A 21,349-nucleotide genomic window follows, 5' to 3' on the forward strand; every position below is an offset into this window, starting at 1 on the left:
CCTATCTTATTTAAATAAACATGCAGAGACAATAATAAGCACAAAACCAAGACAAAGCAACAAAGCAAAACAACAACAAGAAAAGAAAAGCCTATAAATAGTTCCAGTCTGTTTAGGAGTGTTTTCTGGTCAAGTCTGATGGGGTGCCACGCCCAGGCCCCAAAGTCTAGTTTTGGTATTCCCCAGGGACTTCATTGCTTTGCTCTCCTTGCTGCTCTGTTGCATGCCCCTAGTGTTTCGCCCTGGTGTGTTGGGGTCAGATCGGGCACAATTCCCACAGTCTCCAGTGTTGTCCCCCATAGCGCTAAGGGTCAGTGAGGGACATTGTGTCCTGTGGTGGGGCCGGCTCTATGGTTGCCACACTATTAGTAAATGCTGATGTATGTTTCTGTACTCACTGGTATAACATTGCTATGCTTATAAAAATTCATTTCATTGGGAGCTCGTACAGATACTGTAATAGTCCATAATTCAGTTAGATCAAGCATAATTGTACAATTGCTACCATCAGTTCCAAAACATTTTCTTTCTTATTGAACTCTTTGATATCAGTTCCCCTTTAACCTCTCTCACCCCCACCCTATACCCCAGGAACCCTTATTATATAATTTATTATTATTAGTTTATATATATTTGCAGAATCTTATACCACCCAATGTATCCGTTCACCTCATTACCATGTTTTGGCAGGGAAGTAGTATATTTTTTCAGGAAGAAAAACTGTTTAAGGTTTAGTTATTGTCTTTCATCTCCCCATTGTTATTCCATGCCTACCATGGTGACTGGTGATTAGCAAGGCTGCAAAAAATTATGCTTGAATGATCAAATGGAAAACGATTAAGATACATGTCATGGATTAATAAAGGTTAATATAAATATAAGCTCTATCAGATAAACATTAAACATCTATAATGTGCCTGGTGTAACTGTAAGGACAATTTTGATATATTTTTAATTGTACTTTTATAAAAATAAATTTAAGTTTAAACACTATGTAGAGTTGGCACTGGCAGAGAAGATTCAGTCAGAGGAAAAAGTAAACCTTCTCGGCTTATTGAGTTCTTAAGGATAAGTCATGGCAAAATTCCTATTAAGACTTGAATCCATATGCACAAAATAAGATATTAAGAGTATAAATATGTTTCTGAACAGAAAGAATGCCACCTGGCGAATAGTGGTACTTCTAGGAAGTAGTCTAGTGTCACACTAGGGGACTACAGTGAAGGATTCCTATCATTGTGTTCAGTTCTTTCCTTGGGTAAAAAAAAAAGACTTAATATTGTTAGAATATGGTGGAAAACATTGCTACTAAAAGCCCAGTTCATGTATGCATGACTTTATTCTAAAGAAAATGTGTTGCAATAGTTCTGAGATCTTGGATGGCCGCTGACTAGTTCTCTCAGGCATACGCTCATCTCAGTCTCATTCGGGTACCTTCAAAGGAGGCCCGAGCCAAACAGTGACTTCTGCGGGACCTATTGGATCAAGTAAGTTCAACGCAGATAGGTCAACTCGAGATAGCTATGGTGGCTTTTTAACATTATTCTACAGAGATAATCTTGGTAGATTCCCTTGATGGTCACTGCATCTTATTGTGAAGAAGTTTTAAGAAAACTGAAAATTGTATTGTGAGAAGGGCCAGGAAAGTTGTACTTGGAATTCTTTTCCATCACAGCAATCCACTGCTCATTCTCTCAGGGTGCCAAGGGCTGTCCAGTTCGACATCAGTGTTGGAGGGAAATCATCCCACCTGCCCTACAACACTAGTACTGCCCCTGCGAATTGTTGTTCCCCAAACACAAAGAGCATTTGAAATGAACACAATTTGAGACCCTTGAAGATGTCCAAACAGCGGTGTAAATCAGAGCCCAGAATTCTTCACGGAAGGGCTAGCGAGATGGAACATTGCCTTCAGAAGTGTACGAAACTAGACAGCGGATAGGTTGAGAAACATTAGCTTCACATTTGGATGCTTTTTGCTTTTTCAAATTCTATTTTGTGGCAATCCTTTCTGATTTACCCTCATATCAAGCATAGTTTCTGATGGGCTTTCAGAATTTTGGAACTAAAACACATATGCTGACATGTTACCTTAGTAAATAAAGCACTGCCGGAAAAGCTATTGGGCTCATGTAACTGCTTTTGTTTAATATCATGGCTTCTTATTGAAATATGTTATTGATCCTCACAAAACTACTAATCTGAGTTCCAGTTTAATTGAAAATGCCATATCTTTCTTTTCTTTATAGAAAGCATCATTATTCACCAGTTACATATGAACTCGCGATGAAATGGTAATCCAAGTACATCCTGGGTGTGTGTGCTCCCTCTGGATCCCTATTGAACGGATAGTATTGCTCCAGGCCTCCATCAGCATTAAGGCCTCCATGCTACTGATCACTACTGGAAAGAATTCACTCCTTCCAGTGAAATTTATTGAGAAGGATATCACGTAAAAGCTTACAATGGCTTTGTGGATAATATGAAAGTAGGTGGCGAGAGTAATTCCATCTCTGTGCCAAAAGAATTTTCTCTTCTTTCTGCAAAGCTTTCAGGTCCCTGGGCACATGCTATGTCAGCTACTTTGATAAACATTTTGTAATGTGAGTTTCCTCCTAAAATGTTTCATTTTTAGGTCTACGGCACCTATATGTGTAAAATACATTGTTAATTTTTCAAAATGTTAATTTTTTTTGCACTCAAAAGAAATTAACTTGTTATTTCTGAAGTACAATATTCTATAGCATTAGGGTACATTCAAAGGGCAAAATTTAGTAACAGGAACATGTGGACAATATTTACTGTTTCTTATATGATGCTATTCTTCTGATCATGGTTCAAAAGAGACACATAGTGGTCTATTTAAGAGTTTAATTTTAAATCCTTGATAATCAAATTATAAAGCTGTTTATTTTTTTCACCAAAATCCTGAATTGATTTTCACATGGAATAAATGTATAAAGCAGATGTGTTTATCCCATAATAGTTGAAGACAGTTTCAGACTGAGAATTCTGAAATTATATTTCTATATGATTTACTTCTAAGTACAGGTGGTAAAGGTGTAACATCAAGATTTTCTCACAACTCACCCATATGATTTTAAAAGCTGATCTAGAGAATGTCAGCATTAAAAACAAAGTGATATTCTAAGATTCTATTTTTCCCTTCTTAGTATTGATGTTTTTAAAATACCCATGATTTTGGCAGATTTTCATAACTACATAAATGTTGGAGAATATATTCTTTAAAGCTTAAACAACCACCACCATCAAGATGCATCTACTCAAATATCAACACAAGAGTTGCTTCAAACTTAGGTTTATGTGAAAATGTGCATCTGGTCTACTTGAAACCCTTTAAAGGGGCATGCTTCCAATAGCTCTTTAAAGATCCCACCAAGGCAAATTAAGAGTTACCATCAGTTTTTGGATGCAGAAAGCATATAACTTTGCTGAGATTTAATAAAGAAGGTTTTTGGGAATCACAAGGGTAAAGGCCACACAAGAAATACTTGTGTTGGTCTATTTCTCCAGTTTATAGGTTATCCCTGTGCCCATGGAGGCACATTCACACTGAATCTCTAATTGAACTGGATAGCCTTCCTGTGTATCCTGAAAAGGTTTTTAAGTGTACTTTGTGGAATTGGGGAATAATATTTAGTAATTATTATAAATTAAACGATGATATTTAATGTTAGATTTTGGATTTTTATAAGTAAAAGAAATGCTAGAATAGGCTTGTCCTAGCATCAGTGATTATGAAAACATCCCATAACTTGCAAGGCTTTTGGTTATTAAGAATTCACTAGAGAGTGTCTGTACGACCTTTTTATTATTGTTACTGTGTTTTGTTTTCGAAAAATGTTGACTGAACTCCAATGGCATCTGCTATTGGAAAAGGTTTTATTGACTAGTTCAGTTCCTCATGTGCCAAGATGCATACCTCGGGTAGGACAATATCCTGAAAGACTACAGATGGCTTTTTAGGCAGACAACTCTTTCTCAACTGGTGGGACATTTATTACGAGGTAAGAGTACAAGATTTCAAATACTTCTTGACTTGGACATTGCAGCTCATTTATATATTTGAATGTGAAGTTGTTTCCCCAAATCTTAATGAAATTTGATACTTGTGATGGGGAGATGCTGAGAAGGAAGTTGCAATCAGAGTCGTTTTGACACACAGTGAGCATTTGTTGTTGTGTAAGCTACAATTAAGACCTCTGTCAAAATCCAAGGGGAATCTGAGTGATTGATGACTGGTGAATTTTAAAACAAAATAATAGAATATGCACAACTAGTAGAAGTCAGAAAAACTGAGTAGCTATCTTCAATGAATGAGCAAAGAAGTGAATTAACAGTCATATCCCAACATCCACAATGAAGTTGAAGAAACTGCCTTACATGCAATCTTAATTCCATCCTTGGCTCATGTAATTTATACATCTTGCATTGAAATATATTTTCAAATCATCTCTGAATAAGAATCATTTCTTGTGTGGAATAATTATGTTTCCCGACACACTATACTTCTAAAAATATAATCATAATCAGTGTTTCCAGTTTCACCAATTCACTTTTATAGGAATGCTTTTTGAAGGCGTCTTTGGTTTTTTTCCTCTCAGATGTTTTATAACATTTTGAATTTTGATAATGATAGCGAATAGAACAAAAATACCTGGTGTAATGTCTGGAATGTCCCCCAAATGTGAAGGATTCACTGTCTCCTGGGATGACCAGGAAGACAAAACAACTGAGTTGTACTGTGGAATATTAAGCATTAACAGGGATACCAACACCACTGAAGAATCACAGCTTTTACAAGTCAGTGGCAGCACAGGTGTAAATGGTATCTAAGACAATGGGATATCCTTGTGTCCTTTCTCCTCATGCTGTGTTTGGATTTTCCTGAAAATGAACTAAAGCATGGCAAAATTAGGGTGTGTTTATGAATTTTATGTGCAACAAATCTAAAATAACCATCATGCAAAATGGAAATTTAAAAATCTTACAAAGGACACCTATGATGTATGTCCCCATCTGGGCCCTCAGAGCTAATTAGAATGTCAAAAAGAAAAGCAATTAAAGTTGTGATAAATTTATTGAAATTGGGAGAGCTTGGTGAAAATCACTTGGCTAGTGACCATAATATTTTATTTTCTTAAAATTGCAGCACCTTATACCTATAATATGTGACGTCAACCATGTTTATTACCTAGGAAAAATGCTGCAGATACTATGAACAAAATGTTATGGATACCATTACACGATACATTTGTTTTCTGGTGTTATTTTTGGATATTGAGGAGTTTTGCCTTGTAATTTGTAAATCTTGCTCTTTCAATAGTGCACATAAAGGTTTATTTAATCCAGATTTTAAAAAAATCAGGCAATAGCTTCTTCAATATAAGACACTTCCAAGGTGACTATATATTCTTAGACTCTCTATAGGCTTAGTGAATTTAAAAAACAAAACCAAATAGTGCATTGAGCAAATTTGGAAAGACATTATAGTTTCACAGCATTCTTAATTTTTGTCTCATTTGAGCTTTATTGATTACACGAAAAGTTGATTAAATCATTTTCACTGAAACCAAGTGAACTTCCAGATCCACACTTGTCTTTCATATGTAACACGCTGATTCCAGTTCACACAGATGACTGAAATACTTTAACCATCACGGCATTCTCTGTGCTTCTCCCAAAGAAAACCCTGTTCATTAAGATCTCACCGGACAGTGAAAAAAAGGAAAATTGTAACATAAAAGCAGTGTGCAATATTCTTCTTTTGAGTTGAAACAATCTTTGTAAAATTAAAATAATTTAAAAAAAGTAGTCAACCTGTTTATTTAAAATTGTCTGCTTTAAGATGATCAATTTCTGTAAATAGCATTCACTGTGCATAACAATACAGCAATTTTGGAGGCAGATAAAGTTGGGTCTGCTCCCAAGAATCAGGCTGTTTTAGAGTCTGCCAAAATGAAGGATACTTCTCCTGAGTTACATCAGAGCTTGATTATTTAATACGATGGAAATGACCAGACACCACAAGATGAAAAATTTGTCCCTTTATCCTCACTAAATGCATTATCAGTCAATATTCAGCCATTACCCACACTGATTTCTGCTGTCAATCTAAAAGTAGATTGCTTAGGACAGCAAATATTACAGAAGTTTTACACAGCCCAGCTTTTGAAAAAGCAGTTGGGCAGTGGTGCCAGCAAAGTGGGGTCCCCGGTAAGGGTGGGATCCTGCTCTAGCTCCATTATCTGCCAGCTCTGTGGCAGAACAGCAGCCTGTTGCTTCTTTACCTCTTACTTGGTTTAGCCTTATTTGGAACAAAGAAGAGGGCTCTTCCTGTTTATTATTTAAAGATAAACCTGTCTAAAAATTAGGCAAGAAGATTGTCTAAATCAAGGTGTTCTCTGCAAGAGACCTGTAATGTTTGGGGTCCTTGAAGGGGGGTTTTCAGACACCCCTGAGGGTCTCTTAGAACTTTATTCAATTGGGTCTTTTCTTGACTATTGTTAAATTAATTGAAAGCTATTGGTTTGATCCCTAGGGGACTGAGACCATGTTCATAAATACTGCAAAGGAATTAAGTATCTTAACTTGGTTCTTTAAAACCAAGGCATTGGAGCATCTCCCAGCCTTTCCGCTCCAGCAGCTAGCTGACTGCGGGCTTTCTCAGAAAGGAGTGGGAGGAGAAATGGATTTTTCCCACCTTAGTCTCCTTTAGCTCTGGGATAGAGTCACCCTGAATGAGCAACAGGTTGGGAACCCAAAGCCATGTTCCTGGGCCCAGTTGCTTATTAATGGTAGGACACATTGCACCACAATCGTTCTTTGAGGGGAGTGTCATTAAAATCCACTTCTGAACCGATGAAAGCTGTCAATGCTGAGACCTTCATTCAGGTGGACTGTCTGGGGCAAGCCTCATTGGTTGTGCTGCCCCAGACCCAGCTCCTTAAGCATCAGATAATGTGTTAAAAAGCAGGACCCTGCCCTGCCAAGAAACCCAAATCTCTTGTCATTGAGTTGCTCTGGACTCATAAATGACCCTAAATAGTTTCTGAGACTATGACTCTTCAAAGGAGCCAGTAGCCTCACCTTTCTTCCATCGCACACCTCTGGATTTGAACTTTTGGTTGACAGCCCAATGCCTAACAACCCACAGTGCCATTGGGGCTCCCAGATAATCCTTCCTCTTTCGCTTCTTTATTTTCATTCGCTCTCTGTAAGATAACCAGTTGTTCTATAATCACCAATACTTCAAGATAAGTATCTTTGAGACAATATTGTTCCTTCTCTAAGGAGCATTTTCCTGCCTTTTGCCTCAATTATTAATGTATTTGTATGATGACACTGAAAGTACCATAGGTTACCAGGAAAACAAACAAATCTGGCTTGGAAGAAATAGAGCCAGCATGCTCCTCAGAAGTGAGGATGGTGAGAATTCATCTCATATACTTTGGACACTCTCAGGAGAGACCATTCCCTGGAAAGTGGCATCATGCTTGGTAAGAGAGATGGTACTGAAAAAGGGGAAGATGAGATGAAATGACACAATGACCACAACAATGGACTCACACATGACAACAATTGTGGAGATCATGAGGGACCTGCAGTGTTTCCCTGTGTGGTCCACAGGGATACTATCAGTCGGAATAGCACCCAACAACAACAAAATCTTAGCCAGGGTAGTCTAGTAGTCTTCCCTTTCGGAATCCTCTATATTAAATAAGAAAAGATTTTCTATAATCATTATTTTAAGGAAAGATAGGCTTTCTCCAAAAACAAAAGGTCCCTATGTTATCAATCAGATGATCTATGCTACATTAACAAGACATCATTCATTTCCCCTTTACCATGAAGCCAAGTTTTGGTTCAACAAGGAGGTAATACAATTAACTTTTATAAATTAATAAACTAAATCTTAGAAATGGAGGGTACTGGGACACCTGTACACTGTTGAGATCTTGCTTGAGAAAAAGAACATGATCAAGTTCTTTGGCTCACAAAGGATATATTGTCTTGCAAGGCATTAATAAAATGTAATAGTATAAGATTCAACTTTCTCTGTTTCTTATTTTGTATTGTATTCTCTGCTGTGAACCACAATACCACTCAGACTTTAGGACTCATTTCCTCACAGTTCACAGTTTGACATCATAGAGGATGAGTAAGTGGTATGTGATCACCTCCTCTGAGTGCCTACCTTGTTCATACATCTTATGACACTGACCTCATTACATTTCAACTGTTTGTTGGCAAGTTGTCTTTCCCACTAAAATGTGAGTTCATTAAGAGTAGGTCCGGTCAGCAAAATTAAATATCTTTTATGTTTGAGGCAATCTGCAGGTTTTTGGAGAAATAGAAGTAAATAAAACCAATTCTGACCTTGAGGATATTGTATTGAGTAGGAAAGACAGATGTAAACAGGTATTTTTTTTTAATGCTATATGGTAAGTTGCTGATCTCAGAGAGCGGCTTTTAGCCTGAAGGAACAGAACAAGTTCAATGTGTATGCTTTGCTGAATCTTGGAAGATTGAGTGGAAATTAATAAGGCAGTTTCATTAGAGGTGGTGTCCGAGTCAGGAAGCAGTGGGTTGGTAAGAGATTGGGATAAGGGCATGAGGTTAGTTCAGATTATTCTTTCCAGAAGGCTCAGTGACAATAGAAAAGAATCTGTGAAAATTTGTTGAACTTCCACCTTGAGCCTCACTGTGTGCTGGTCAGAGGGAAGTCCTGAGAGGTCGCGGTTGTCAAAAATGATTAGTTCCAATAACTAGAAAGTATGTTTCACTTCTAAGGCTCAACAAACGTCACATCTAAGTCTATTTTGTGAGGGCTGACCTTCAAAAATATGTTGGATTTATTTTAAGAAAATAATTAACTTCATAGGTAGATTACCAAACTGCTTAAAAAAAAAATAACCCCCACTCTCTCTGCCCTGGCCCTTAGGACTCCTAATAATATAAACTTGGAAACAGAAAAATGTAAGTTAAAAGTATAAAAATAGTCCAACCATGTGATCTATAAAAGATTTACATATTTTTAGATCTATTTTCTTTTTGTGTTTATGATTCTCAGAGAATGAGCATATTGTCCTTCCTGTCCCACTCGCTTTAAACATTTTAAAATTTCACTATATCTGTAACATGTCACGTGGCTGCCAACCTAAAGATGGCTACATATACTGAAGGAAATAACCGAGGGGACATCTCGCAAACATACGACACAGGGGTATCCAGAACTAAGTGTTCTAGGAAGGAAGCATAGGGACCTCTGAGGTCTCTGTGGAATTACATTCTTACTGTCAGTGAAACTATGGAGTAATGAGAACGGGAATCTCGTTTCGCTCAAAACAACTTTCTTAGGTTCTCTTCTATGGCCTTTGATGTCCTTGCCTTTCTTCTAAGGAGACTTACCATGAAAGCATCTTGTTTGACTTGTGCTTCGGACACTGGCTATGGTTACTTAAACCCTTACAACATCACTCATGAAATCAGCAGTACTACCTTAGGCTAATTAAACAATCTCTAGGTAAGAAGAAAGGGATTTTCTTAAATGCTTAATGGAAAGAATTCAATAAATAGATTATATAAAAAGTTTAAAAAGAATTATTTTTTCTAAATAAGTTTGAATCAGTCTCTGATAGAATAGATATGAGGTGAATGTTTCTTATGAAACTCTGCTATCACTCTCTTAAGAATCCTCAAATAACTAAAAATGAATACATTTAGTCCCACCAAAGTTTTCCAAGGCAATCTGACAGATTATTTGACTTTGGGGAAAAAGGTTTTGGTTTTTTGGCTGCAAACAGACACAAGAATAAGTATATCCATTGTTGGGAAACTATTTTCAGTCACTAAAAAGTTTCTCTTAAATTGATACCAGTAGCAAATTATGGCACTTTTAAAAGTCCTTTTCAGCTTTCTTAAACATGCTACAAATATGAACTAGTCTAAATATAATTAGGGATGCTTTGAATGCTAAGCCATAGCCAAGTGTTACCCAACCATCATTGGAGCCTAAAATAGACAAATGTCAGTTTCAGACTCCTCTTGCTAGTTCTTCAGTCTTTCTGTAGTTACTCTTCGTGGCTTATAGTATTCGGTATTTCCTTCTAAAGATTCCTTTAGTTAGTTATGTGGCTTGAACAAAACTATTGAAATAATAAATGCAAATCTCTAGAGCTAAATACATATACCTTTTCAGATGGTTGAGTTTGCATCCATTCTATCCATTTGGATTTACTTCTATATTCAGCTCATTCATTCTTTACACATTTAATACGTTAACCTCATTATAAATGTAATTTAGCCACATATATTCCATTTTTACCAGTAATCAACACATCAGCAATTATTTAAATAACATACCTGGAAACTAAATGTGTCCTTTGGGCATACACATTCACAAACCTCAGTCACTGAGGGACTAGTTTGAAAATGCATATACTGATATTCCACTGCAAGAATGACCATTTTCTTTTGTTGTCTCAGAAATGCCCAGCACTTTAAGAATTATCTAGGAGGAATATCATAAAATAATGTGTGACCAGGGGAATCACAAAAGTACGAGTCACCTGAGATAAGGATGTAGCAGTAAAAGAAAGCAAAAGCAGAGCAAAGCATCATAGTATGGTGGTAGAACAGTGGAAAGGAACCAGAGGGAAAGCGATAGATTTGGGAAAGTAACTTTATCTGTTCAGCTCTCATCTGAAAATGAAAATGTCAAGACAAAAGTCTACGGAAGTCTTTATGTAAGTCTATGTTCCAGTAAAAATGGGATTTCTAATGAGAAAGAAAAAGTCACATTAACTCTATTGCTTCTGAACAAACGAAGCTAAAGAAGGAAACAGGTCAATTATCATTCAATACAAGAGTACAAAAAGACTGACAAGACATCTACAGAACTATATCATTTAGTGGGTGTAATGACAGGCAGAAATGGAGCGAAAACTTGCGTTATGCACTATAATTTTACATTGTCCAATATTATATGAATTTTTACTAGTCAATAGAATTTAGCAAAATAAAAGGATTCTCTGACCCCTCTATCAACTGTACTGCATTGTTTTTCATTTGGGCTTGAAGTTAAAAGTAAACTTACATAGATCAAACAAAACATAGACCTAAATATTCTACCCATCACCTCATATGGCTGTGAGTGCTAGACAGAGTAAGAGACGTAAAAAGTTTTACTTGAATTATGGTGTTGGATTGCCAGAAGAATGCGAAAATTTCTCTTGGAACAAGTAGACAGATGCTCTTCAGATGCATGGATGGCAAGACTTTGCCTTACTTGGGCATTGGGTTAAGGAGGGACTAATTCGTGAAAAGGACATCACACTTGGGTGAGGGTCAGAGAAAGAGAAGCTCCTCAATGAGATGAATTGACACAGTGGCTACAACAGTGGGATCAAGCAAAGCAAACAACTGTGAGCATGGTGCAGGATGGAACAACATTTCTTCATATTGCTCTGATGGACTCAGGACCACATGCTACCCGTGACAAGAATTGGAGCAATTACGTAGATCGTGTAAGAGCAAAACCAAGCACGGTCAGTACAAAGTGTCAAGCATGGCACTCTAGAATTTGCCAAATAAATAATCAGTTGGTTTATAACCTTGTGACTTGTGATCACTGGGAGGGGTTAGGGGGTGTGGGGTGTGTGTGGGAGATACCAACTATGGTAATCCAACACCTTTCCTTGATTTTCCTTTCAAAAGACTTAACTGTACAAAGCTTACTTTTTTAAAAAAATTGAACCTTCGCTTCCAGATAATGCAATCACAGATCCAGCCTGGATTTTAAATGTAGATCATATATGTATAATATATGTATAATAGTCCCTCCTGTTATCATAGGCTTCTTATAGAAATTTTGAACACTACAAAGAAGGGAAACTCTCCATTCTCTCAACAGAGGCTACCACTGCTTACTTTTCAGTTGGGCTCTATAATCTGTAGGGGAGAAAGACGAGCTTTGCGCTCCCGGAAAGGTACAGTCTGAGAAACTCACTGGGGCAGTTCTACCCGTCCTTCCTGAAGTCGGTATCGACTCGATGGCAGTGAGTTTTTGTTTCTGTCTGCACTACCTGTACAACTTTGGTATCCTAATTTATGTTATGATAATTTACTTGGGTGATTACATACCTGAGTTTTAATCTGCAGCATAGTATCTCATTTCATTGTAATACCATATTTTGAGGTTTTTTATTACCAACAATCTAGAAACAGGTACCACTTAATAAAATATTTAAAATATCAATGTGCAAAACAGAAACGCTGACGCAAAGTGGGGGGAGGTAAAAGATGAAGATCGCTCAATCGGAGACAAGGTAATAACCAGTCACATTATTCCACATTTTAAGTCAAAATGATAACCCGTTATGCACCTCAATCTTACATTTCGCGAAAGTCACGGTTTTATATCCCCAATACTAACAATCCCACCAAGCTCAAGAGCCTTGGTGTGGCCTTTTAAAATCGACCCTTTCAGAACAGGCCTAGAGTAAGAAGAACCAGGTTGGCGTTGAAACCACCAGGACAACACGCTTCGTCAGCAGCTCCGAGGCTGACGGGGTGGTTCCGGCTGGGCGTCACGCCTGCGCACGCGAACGTGAGGCGCACGGCGGCAGCCAAGCGGGTACGAACAAACGGCGGCGCCAAGACGCATCTATGGCGCCAGCACGCAGGGCGCTGAAGCCCTAGAGCCGCGCATGCGCCAACGTAGCTCCACGCTCCGTGGGCTGAGCCGCTCACTTTGTCGTCACAGGGCCGATGATCCGGATGCGTCCGCCTTTTCTCTCCCCCTTCTCTCCTCTTCCCCTTTCCCCTCCCCCGTCCCTCAGTCTCCTCCTACCTTCCTCTCTCGGTACCCTGGACGGCTCCAGCCGGCTCCCGCTTCCGGTTGGCGGGAGCTTGCGGAAGGGGGCTCCGCCTCTTCCGCCCCAACAGCGGAGGTGGCGACGGCGGCGGCGGCGACGGCGGCGGCGGCGCCTGCGCGTCTCTGGTCCGGGTCAGCAGGCGGGTCTCTTCGGCGATCCACCTGCGCGTCGCTGAGCCGCACCCTGGGGGCCGATGGCGATGAACTATAACGCGAAGGACGAAGTGGACGGGGGGCCCCCGGGTGCCCCCGGGGGCGCCGCCAAGAGCCGGAGGCCGGATAACACGGCCTTCAAACAACAACGGCTGCCCGCCTGGCAACCCATCCTCACGGCGGGCACGGTGCTACCTACCTTCTTTATCATCGGCCTCATCTTCATCCCAATTGGCATCGGCATCTTCGTCACTTCCAACAACATCCGCGAGATAGAGGTGAGCGCGGCGAGGTGGCTGGCGCTGCCCGGGAGCCGAGGTCCGGCCGCCGGCGCCGCTCCGTCCCCGGCTGGCTCGAGGGTGACAGGCGCGGCCCGCCTCCCCCACACCTGCCCCCTCGCCCCCCGTTTCGTGGTTGGCCTTTTTCGGCGACTTCTCGGAAGGTGGCAGTTTGGATTCTAGGTCCTTCTCACGATTTTCACGGTTAGACGCAGGATTAATGTTTAATGCAGAGAGGGGGTCAGGTGCAGAACGCTTCTTTAATGGGCGCTTGGGTGGCTCCGTGGAGGGAGCCGAGGCGGACAGGCTGCAGCCAGATGTAGCCCCAACCGAGTTGACGTGGTCGGAGGGACGTTTTCCCGGACACAGAGGTGGGTTCAGAGTCATAGAGGCATTGATGCTATTTATGTAAAGACGTTGCCACATAGATTACCAGGCTAAGTACTAGGATTTATTTATAACTGAAGTATGCACAGTAGCTTTTATTTTGAGTGAATTCGAAGTTTTCAGTTATAGGATTTAGGTAATATGCAACCTGGAACTTCAGTTCTGGTTTGGGTTCTAGGTTGCGTTTATGAATAATTGTGTTCCACATTTGTCGCGATTCTACCCCCCCTTCTAGATTTTAAAATTTCTCAAAAAGTCCCCGTGAAGTTGCTCACCTTTTATCCTTTAATCGACAGTGGGGCTTGCTTTCAGAGGGACGTGGGGGTAGAGGGCGGATTAAGGTAGTTTTAGGCAGCACGGAGAACCTTGTATTGGGAAAACATCCCGGAGTCTTTTCTTGCATATCTGAGGTTTTTGTTGTTGTTTATCAAGTTGAGATGGCAAGGACAGGTACATAGGTTTCTTGATTTCTTCTGCTCTATCAGATCTTGTCACTTTCCCCCTAGTTTTGTTAAAGTTAATGTTTGTGACTTAATGGGGCTTTCAGAGTAATTTTGTTTTCAACTACTGCAGTCGGAACTAAGGTGCCTATTTGCAAGCTTGAATTACATTATTACGCCTAAAAGCAGGATCGATATCAATTAAAAATCGTCTGGTGCCTCTATGTTGATATCAGTAGTATGACCAGTATCTATCGCATAACTTCATTGTAAATATTTACTAAAGTTCTTTTTAGTTGAACAACTAAAGAAACTATCACAGTAAATATTTTCATTTGTTTCCTTAATATTCTTGTAAATGTAGTACTTATTTTTGAAAGGATGAGGTTCACACATCATTTCATGACATGGGCAAAGTGGTGATATGTAAGGGCCATGCTTTATTGTGGACTCTCGCAGAACTCAGGCACAAGCAAGTTCTGTTTGCTTAGAAAAAATACTTCATTTTAAAAATACGTAAAAATTCTGCCTATCTTGTAAGATATGAAAATTAGAAATGATGCAGGAAAAAAGCCAAAACACCAAGTTCGTGCACTTCGTATTGTCTTTATGATAATCCATAATCAGGCTCTGAGAAATGGTAGTCAAAGGTTGAGATTTGCTAATTGACTTGTTGAGAGTATTGCAACATTGACACAGAAAGCCCTATAGCTTGATTTCCAGAAAGTAAGACTTCTCACTAGGCTTAAGCTTCTTATTGCAGTGATTTCTTAACATGGGGAAAGTGAAGTGCCAATTCTACCACCCTAGTTAGTGATCTAGGCACCAGAATATTCACACTACGTAATTTTTAAGACGTTGTTCAACTCAATATTTGTGACTTCCAAGGTAAATGGAATTTTTTTTAATGCTTCATTTTCAAATTTTGTCCCTTTTGGAGGCACAGGAAATGATTGGATGATTAGGAAATTTGTATCAATATTGACATTTAGTTGAGCAAATAGAATCCAGGATTAAAAAATTTTTTTTTAGTGTTAACAATCATGTACAGAAGTGATTCTGGATTGTATTTGGAGCTATTAGAAAAACCTGGGTTTTTTTCCAAAACACACTTGTTTCTTCTTGCTCTCTCTACTCTTTAACCAGTAGCTGAGAGTAAAACATGTTGAAGGTTAGTGATTATAAGTAATCAAGTACTGAGAAATTCTTAGCAACGTTCACTTCTAGACTAAAAGTTTATTTCCTTGTTTTTCAAAATTTTTGAAACTTTATTGCTTCCTTAAGTCAAATTACTAGGCCATAGGAGACTTGCCAAAGCAAAATGCTTTTGTATTGTACCTTAAAGTGCTAAGATCAGTAGACCAAAGTTTTTAGTTACAAAAACCAATTCGTTCTTTACCTAAGTCCTAGAAGTGTTAATACTAAATCATATTGTGAAATGATGTGCATTCTAAACATTCTTCCCTTTCTTGTTACGGTTATATGAGGGAGCAAAAGATTAGTGGAAAATGTATTTAAGTGACAATAGAATTTTTCCTATTTTTGAAGCCCCCTCCTGTATCTTGTTTAGTTGGCATTAGACCTTTTTCATAACTTAAATAGAATTAGGTTATTAGGAAACTACAGTTGCTCATTTTGTCATTTATAACATAATCCTTTAAATATTTAATATCTTATGCTGAATGAAATTTTAATATCTTCATTTATTACTAGGAGTAAAGTGAGTATTTCCTTTAGTTCCACCACAGATCTTTCCAACCATTTTAATGTTAATGGACTAGAGCTCATTTGAAAATTGCAGGGAGCAAAGTTATTCTTAATTTTGCAATGAAGGGGTGTATATTATATAAGTTTAAACTAATGATTAGAATGAGAACACAATTCAGGGTTTTAACTCAGTTATTTTAAAATCAAAACATTTACTTCAAATTAATATTTCAGAAAGTGTTGAAGATACACTTTTATGAAATAAAGTGGATTATCTCCCCTATTGCATTTGATCCCAACTCTTTTTCATGTAAGGAGCCCTGGTGGCCTAGTGGTTACACTTGGGTTGCAGATTCGCTGGGTCCCGAGTTCAAAACTGTCAGCCGCTTCCCAGGAGAAAGACAGGGCTTTCTACTCCCCAAACAACTTACCTGTCTCAGAAACTCACAGTGGCAGTCGGGCAGTTCTGCCCTGTCCTATGGGATCACCATGAGCTGGCATGGACTCTGTGGCAGTGAGTTTTGTTTTGTTTTGGTTCTTCTCCTTATTATTACTTCATGTGCCCGTCTCAATGAATTGTTCCTGAGATCTTATAAATAAGCACTTGTCATAGCTTTGACGCCTGTGTAACTTGGATCCTTAGATTATGACATTTTTAAGGTGAAATTTCTCTTCTGCATTCAAGCATTCTTGGATTATGCTTAACCCTTAGCTAAAAGTCAAGGAAGAATATATTGCTTTGTAAAATGATTGCTGCTTCCTACAAAAATGGAAATTTTAGAAATTATTATAGATTAGGCATTTTTTATGTTAAGAAACTTGAGTGTTTTGATAATCAATTGATTGCAGTTGCTTAGAACCTGACTCTTGAAAGTTAAGATGACTTTAACAGATAAACCCTCTCACACTTTAAAGTCTACATGTCTAAGTTCAGAATGCGAGCTGTAGGGGAAGGATTTTCTCTGTGTGTGCTCTGGGGAAAGGTTCTGGTCTCCTGTCAACATCTGTAGGCATGGCATTGCTTGGAAAATAAATCTCCATGTGTCTGAATGTCAGTCTTCCCCTGGATGTAAGGAGCTTTGCAATACAGGGACTCCAGATCGAAAACACACTCTCTACTCCTAGTTCTTCTTTCTTGGTGGCAGTCAGTCCTTCTCCTACCCTTAAGCCTTTTTTTGGTTTATTACATCAGACCACACCATGGGTGTGGGGGGAATCATTAAATAACTGCCATAATATAATTATCATTACAAATAACTGCTCAACCAGGGAATCATGGCGGAACCAAGTTCATACAGTTTTGGGATGGTGGTGCACATAATTCCTTCCATGACAGTGGTTAGTGTTTTTGTTTCTCAAATAACTTCAGTATTTTGAGTAAAGGACGATAAAGTATAATTTGTGAGCCAGATATGGTGTGAAGACTACTTTGTGTGCTTATCCTTGATTAAGATTTTTAAAGATACATACTGGCAAATTTAGCATTGGCTAGAAAAATGGCTGTTTAACTTTCCCTAATCCTCAGTAACATTTAAGGTAGGTGTAACAATCCCGTGCCCTTGCTTTTGTTTTGCCATCACTATATAAATTCAGTTGATAAAAAATACTTTAAATAAATGTAACACTAATCTCGGCTTATGTGACACCGTTCATTATTTCTATGTCACTGTCAAAAAGTGCAAGCAGACTAAAGAAAGTTGCTTTTAAAATGTTTTATTTTATCTGTCTTCATTGGAATCTCTAGAAAGGACTGATAAATTTTAAATTCTTTGTGTGGAATACATACAGGGGCACTCTTACAACATCATTTCTGAGTCTGATTGATACTTAAGATGAACTGCCTTATTACTCAGCATTTTGTTGAGTGACCTCTTTGCTGCTTCTATTGATTTCCTGTAGATTTACATTCAAAAATGGAAGTTGTCCAGTGCTCTATATAGTGTAAAAAATTGCATGTCCTTCAAGTTCCTCCTTTCCCTCTGCATCAAATTCAGAGTCTGTTCCTTAGGAATATGATGTATTTTTAGAATTACTAAGGATCACTGCCAGTTTGATTTAGGAGAACAGTTACAGTGGTAGCAACACAAAGCTGAGAAATATTATAATTAAACTGATCTACATCTTTCAATTTTGCCTCTGGTTCTTTGTCAGTTGGATTTAAGCTGTTGGGCAGGTCTCCATCATTGTATTCTGCACTGTGTCTCATATGCTTTGGGCATTTAGTAAGCATTAATTTTTAACACTAAAGGAATTATGCTGCATCTTCCACCTGATAACCTCTTTGTTTTTAAGATAAGTTATGTTAACTTTAGTATAATTTTTTTTAAGACTGATGAATTGCTATACCCAACAGATTTTATCATTACAATCTAGACATTAAGTCAGGTTATCTTTGAATTTTAACTGATAAAGAAGATGGTGGTTATATGTGGGTAAGACTCATAAACTAAGGTCAGTTTTTCAAGGGATTTAATTAACACTGAGCATTTTTTATGAACAAAGTTGACCTGGGTACAGTGGAAGATAGGGAAAAGCTGGAAGACAGTAACATTGATCCTGCCCTCTTGTTTACTCCCTTTCCTTATTATCTTTCTTTCAACAGAGAGCCTCGGTTCTTAAGGAGGCTGGAATCGATGGTGGGTAGGGGCAGAGGATGGTGAGACATACACTTGGAAAGTAAACTGAGTGTTTCCAAGTGATTGGCACAGACAGAACACACCTTAGTAGTTCAAAGAAAGGTAAAACAATGTATGTTTTTAATGGCCATGTAAAGCTTTGTGGAGGAAGTGGGTTCTGATAGGATCTTGAAAGTATAAATAAATCCCATTTACATCTCATTTTACAATTGAATAAAATAAAAATATTTAATACATACTTATAAGAAGGAAATAACCATACCTATCACAGTCCTCATTTCCCCAACTGAGTATCTGGCAGTAGTTGGCACTAAGAATTGCCTTCTTCCACCACAAATGTTTCCATTTACCCTAAGCAAGCATCTCAGCTGGTCATGGTTCTTGGGGTGATCCAAACTTTCATTCTTGAATAGCCTGTGCCATTCATGGTCAGAATTGGGTTGCTATAGTTTACTGCTGATTTTAATCACAGAGCATGATAGTCCTGAGAAATCTTCTGGTTTCCAGATCTAAATGTCTTTACATCCGTGCTGTACTATCAGTCCGATATTCCCTTGGTAATCAGTTATCATTTACACCACCCAATACATTAACTCACTTCTTTGCCTGTTGATCTAGAGCAGTGGTTCTCAACCTTCCTAATGCTGGGACCCTTTAAATACAGTTCCTCATGTGGTGACCCCCAACCATAAAATTATTTTTGTTGCTACTTCATAACTGTAATTTTGCTACTGTTATGAATTGGGTGACCCCTGTGAAAGGGTCGTTTGACCTCCAAAGGGGTTGTGACCCACAGGTTGAGAACCACTATTCTAGAGCCATCCAGAGCCCAAACAGGGACAAGGAAGCAACAATTTTGTGAATGGGTCACTAGGAGTGAGTGGTGCCACTTCCATTTCAACCCATTAGTTTCTGAACCTGTGAATTCTGGCAAGTGGAGAAATAGCATCATATTGGATGCTAATTTTGCACATATGCAGCCTTCTAGATCATATTGCCCCAACCCTCCAACATATTGCTACCTAGTTGGTGCCATAACTGTACCTTTAGAAGATCATTCCATCATTCTGTAAGCTAGCTGCTTCAGGATGGTAGGGACCGTGATAAGACCATTGAATTCTATGAGCATAGGCCTATTGCCACAGTTTAAGCTGTCAAGTGAGTCCCTTGATCCAAGGTGATGCAGTATGTGGCATACCATGTCAGAGAATATGCCATTTTGCAAGTCCTTGAATGGTAGTTTTTCCAGAAGTAATACATGCAGGGAAGGCAAAAAGGGGGCGAAAGGGGGAACCAATTGCAATTGATGTATAACATACCCCCCGGGGGAGGGGGACAAAAAACAGAAATGTGTGAAGGGAGACAGTGGACAGTGTAAGATATGAAAATAATAATTTACAATTTATCAAGGCTTGGAGGGTGGGAGAGGGAGGGTGAAAAGAGGAACTGATACCAAGGACTCAAGTAGAAAGAAAATGCTTTGAAAATGATGATGGCAACATATGCACAAATGTAATTGATACACTTGATGTATGGATCGTGATAAGAGCTGTAAGAGCCCCCAATAATGATTAAAAAGAAGTGTGGAAAGATGGATGGTTTCCATAGAATGCGTCATCATATCCTCTCAATTGTCAAAATCCTCTGCAGAGGCAACCCTTTGGTAAGCATTCACATGTATAACAAATATCTTCACTTTTATTGCCCATTCAGAGCTGTCTATCCACATAGCACTTCCTTGTCCCCAATTTTCCATTCATGCTCTTTCAAAGTCTTTGGTCTTCTTGCCAATCCACTGGCCACGAATCAGTATAGAGTACATATCTGGCCACTAAGCAAAATGAACAGTCAGGTGCATTACTCAAAGTTGTGTCCATTGGGAGGATTTTCCTCACCACTGCGGAGATCCCAGAAAGGGTTTATTGTGCTGCTGCTGTCCACTTTTTGAATTATATACAGACCCATCTGAACCAAACAGATTTGCTCTTCCTCAATTAACTGATCATAAAGAATGCCCCTTGAAGCCATAGCTGCAATCTAGGAGACGGAAGGTAATGTGACAGGACTAGGGATCATGGGCATTTGGGCCACATTCTCATACAACTTATGTGTGCTTTCAGACCCTGCTTGAGCCTGATTGCCTATATGCTACTAACATTAAAAAAAAAAGTTTAATCATTTTATTGGGAACTCTTACAGATATCATAACAATCCATAGCTCAATCACATCAAGCAGTATTGTACAATTGCTATCACAATTAGTTTCAACACATTTTATTTCTTCTTGAACTCCTTGATATCAGCTCCCTTTTATCCCTTACCTCCCCCACCCTACCCCCCAGGAACCCTCTCTCCCCCCCAATATAGTTTTTTTGTGTGCTATATCTTACACGATCCAGTCTATCTATTCACATACAATTCTGTTGTTCGATTCCATCCTATCGAGTGTGGTTATACAGTCATCAGTGCTATCAGCTCTCTATTCCCCCCCACCTCCCCACTTCCCATTCCCTCAGGGAACTCATGTTACTGTTTCAGAAGGGTTATTTCTTTTGCCTTTCGTATACTGAATGATCTGAATTATACAAATTAACACGTGCAAATCTAACATGATTAATGAGGTAAAACAAAAACCATAATAGTAAGGGGTAGAAATATTAAAGAACTAGAGGATAGTTATGTTGTTCCTAAGTGCTGTTTCACTCCCTGAATTTTTCATCTCTTCTGTCCAATCATCTTACAGGTGGGTTTTAGGTCTCCATTACATCCACGCTCCTTCACATCGACCCTTCACATTGATCTCTTCCAGTTGATATCTCAAGATCACCCAGGGTGGTGTGCTTCTTCTAT

At 38.8% G+C, this 21,349-nt stretch overlaps 2 protein-coding genes across 3 annotated transcripts in view; both read left to right on the forward strand.

The window, feature by feature from the left end:
* Nucleotides 1-4,474, forward strand: part of FILIP1 (filamin A interacting protein 1) — a 242,796-nt gene extending 238,322 nt beyond the window's left edge. For both annotated transcript variants that reach the window (XM_045294373.1, XM_045294372.1), the window contains one exon: nt 2,250-4,474. Coding sequence is in view for 1 of the 2 variants with exons in the window: in XM_045294372.1 (XP_045150307.1) it covers nt 2,250-2,290 (41 nt within the window). In the remaining variant the exon portion in view is untranslated. The remainder of the gene's footprint in view (nt 1-2,249) is intronic.
* Nucleotides 4,475-12,792: 8,318 nt separating this feature from the next.
* Nucleotides 12,793-21,349, forward strand: part of TMEM30A (transmembrane protein 30A) — a 35,391-nt gene continuing 26,834 nt past the window's right edge. Inside the window, 3 exon segments of the mRNA XM_004696302.2 lie at nt 12,793-12,850; nt 12,853-12,962; nt 12,964-13,329. Of these exon segments, the coding sequence (XP_004696359.1) occupies nt 12,793-12,850; nt 12,853-12,962; nt 12,964-13,329 (534 nt within the window).

The sequence above is a fragment of the Echinops telfairi genome, unplaced genomic scaffold (genome assembly GCF_000313985.2).
Source record: "Echinops telfairi isolate 266 unplaced genomic scaffold, ASM31398v2 ScPeMD7_3533;HRSCAF=4204_0, whole genome shotgun sequence".
NCBI classification, from domain to species: domain Eukaryota; kingdom Metazoa; phylum Chordata; class Mammalia; order Afrosoricida; family Tenrecidae; genus Echinops; species Echinops telfairi.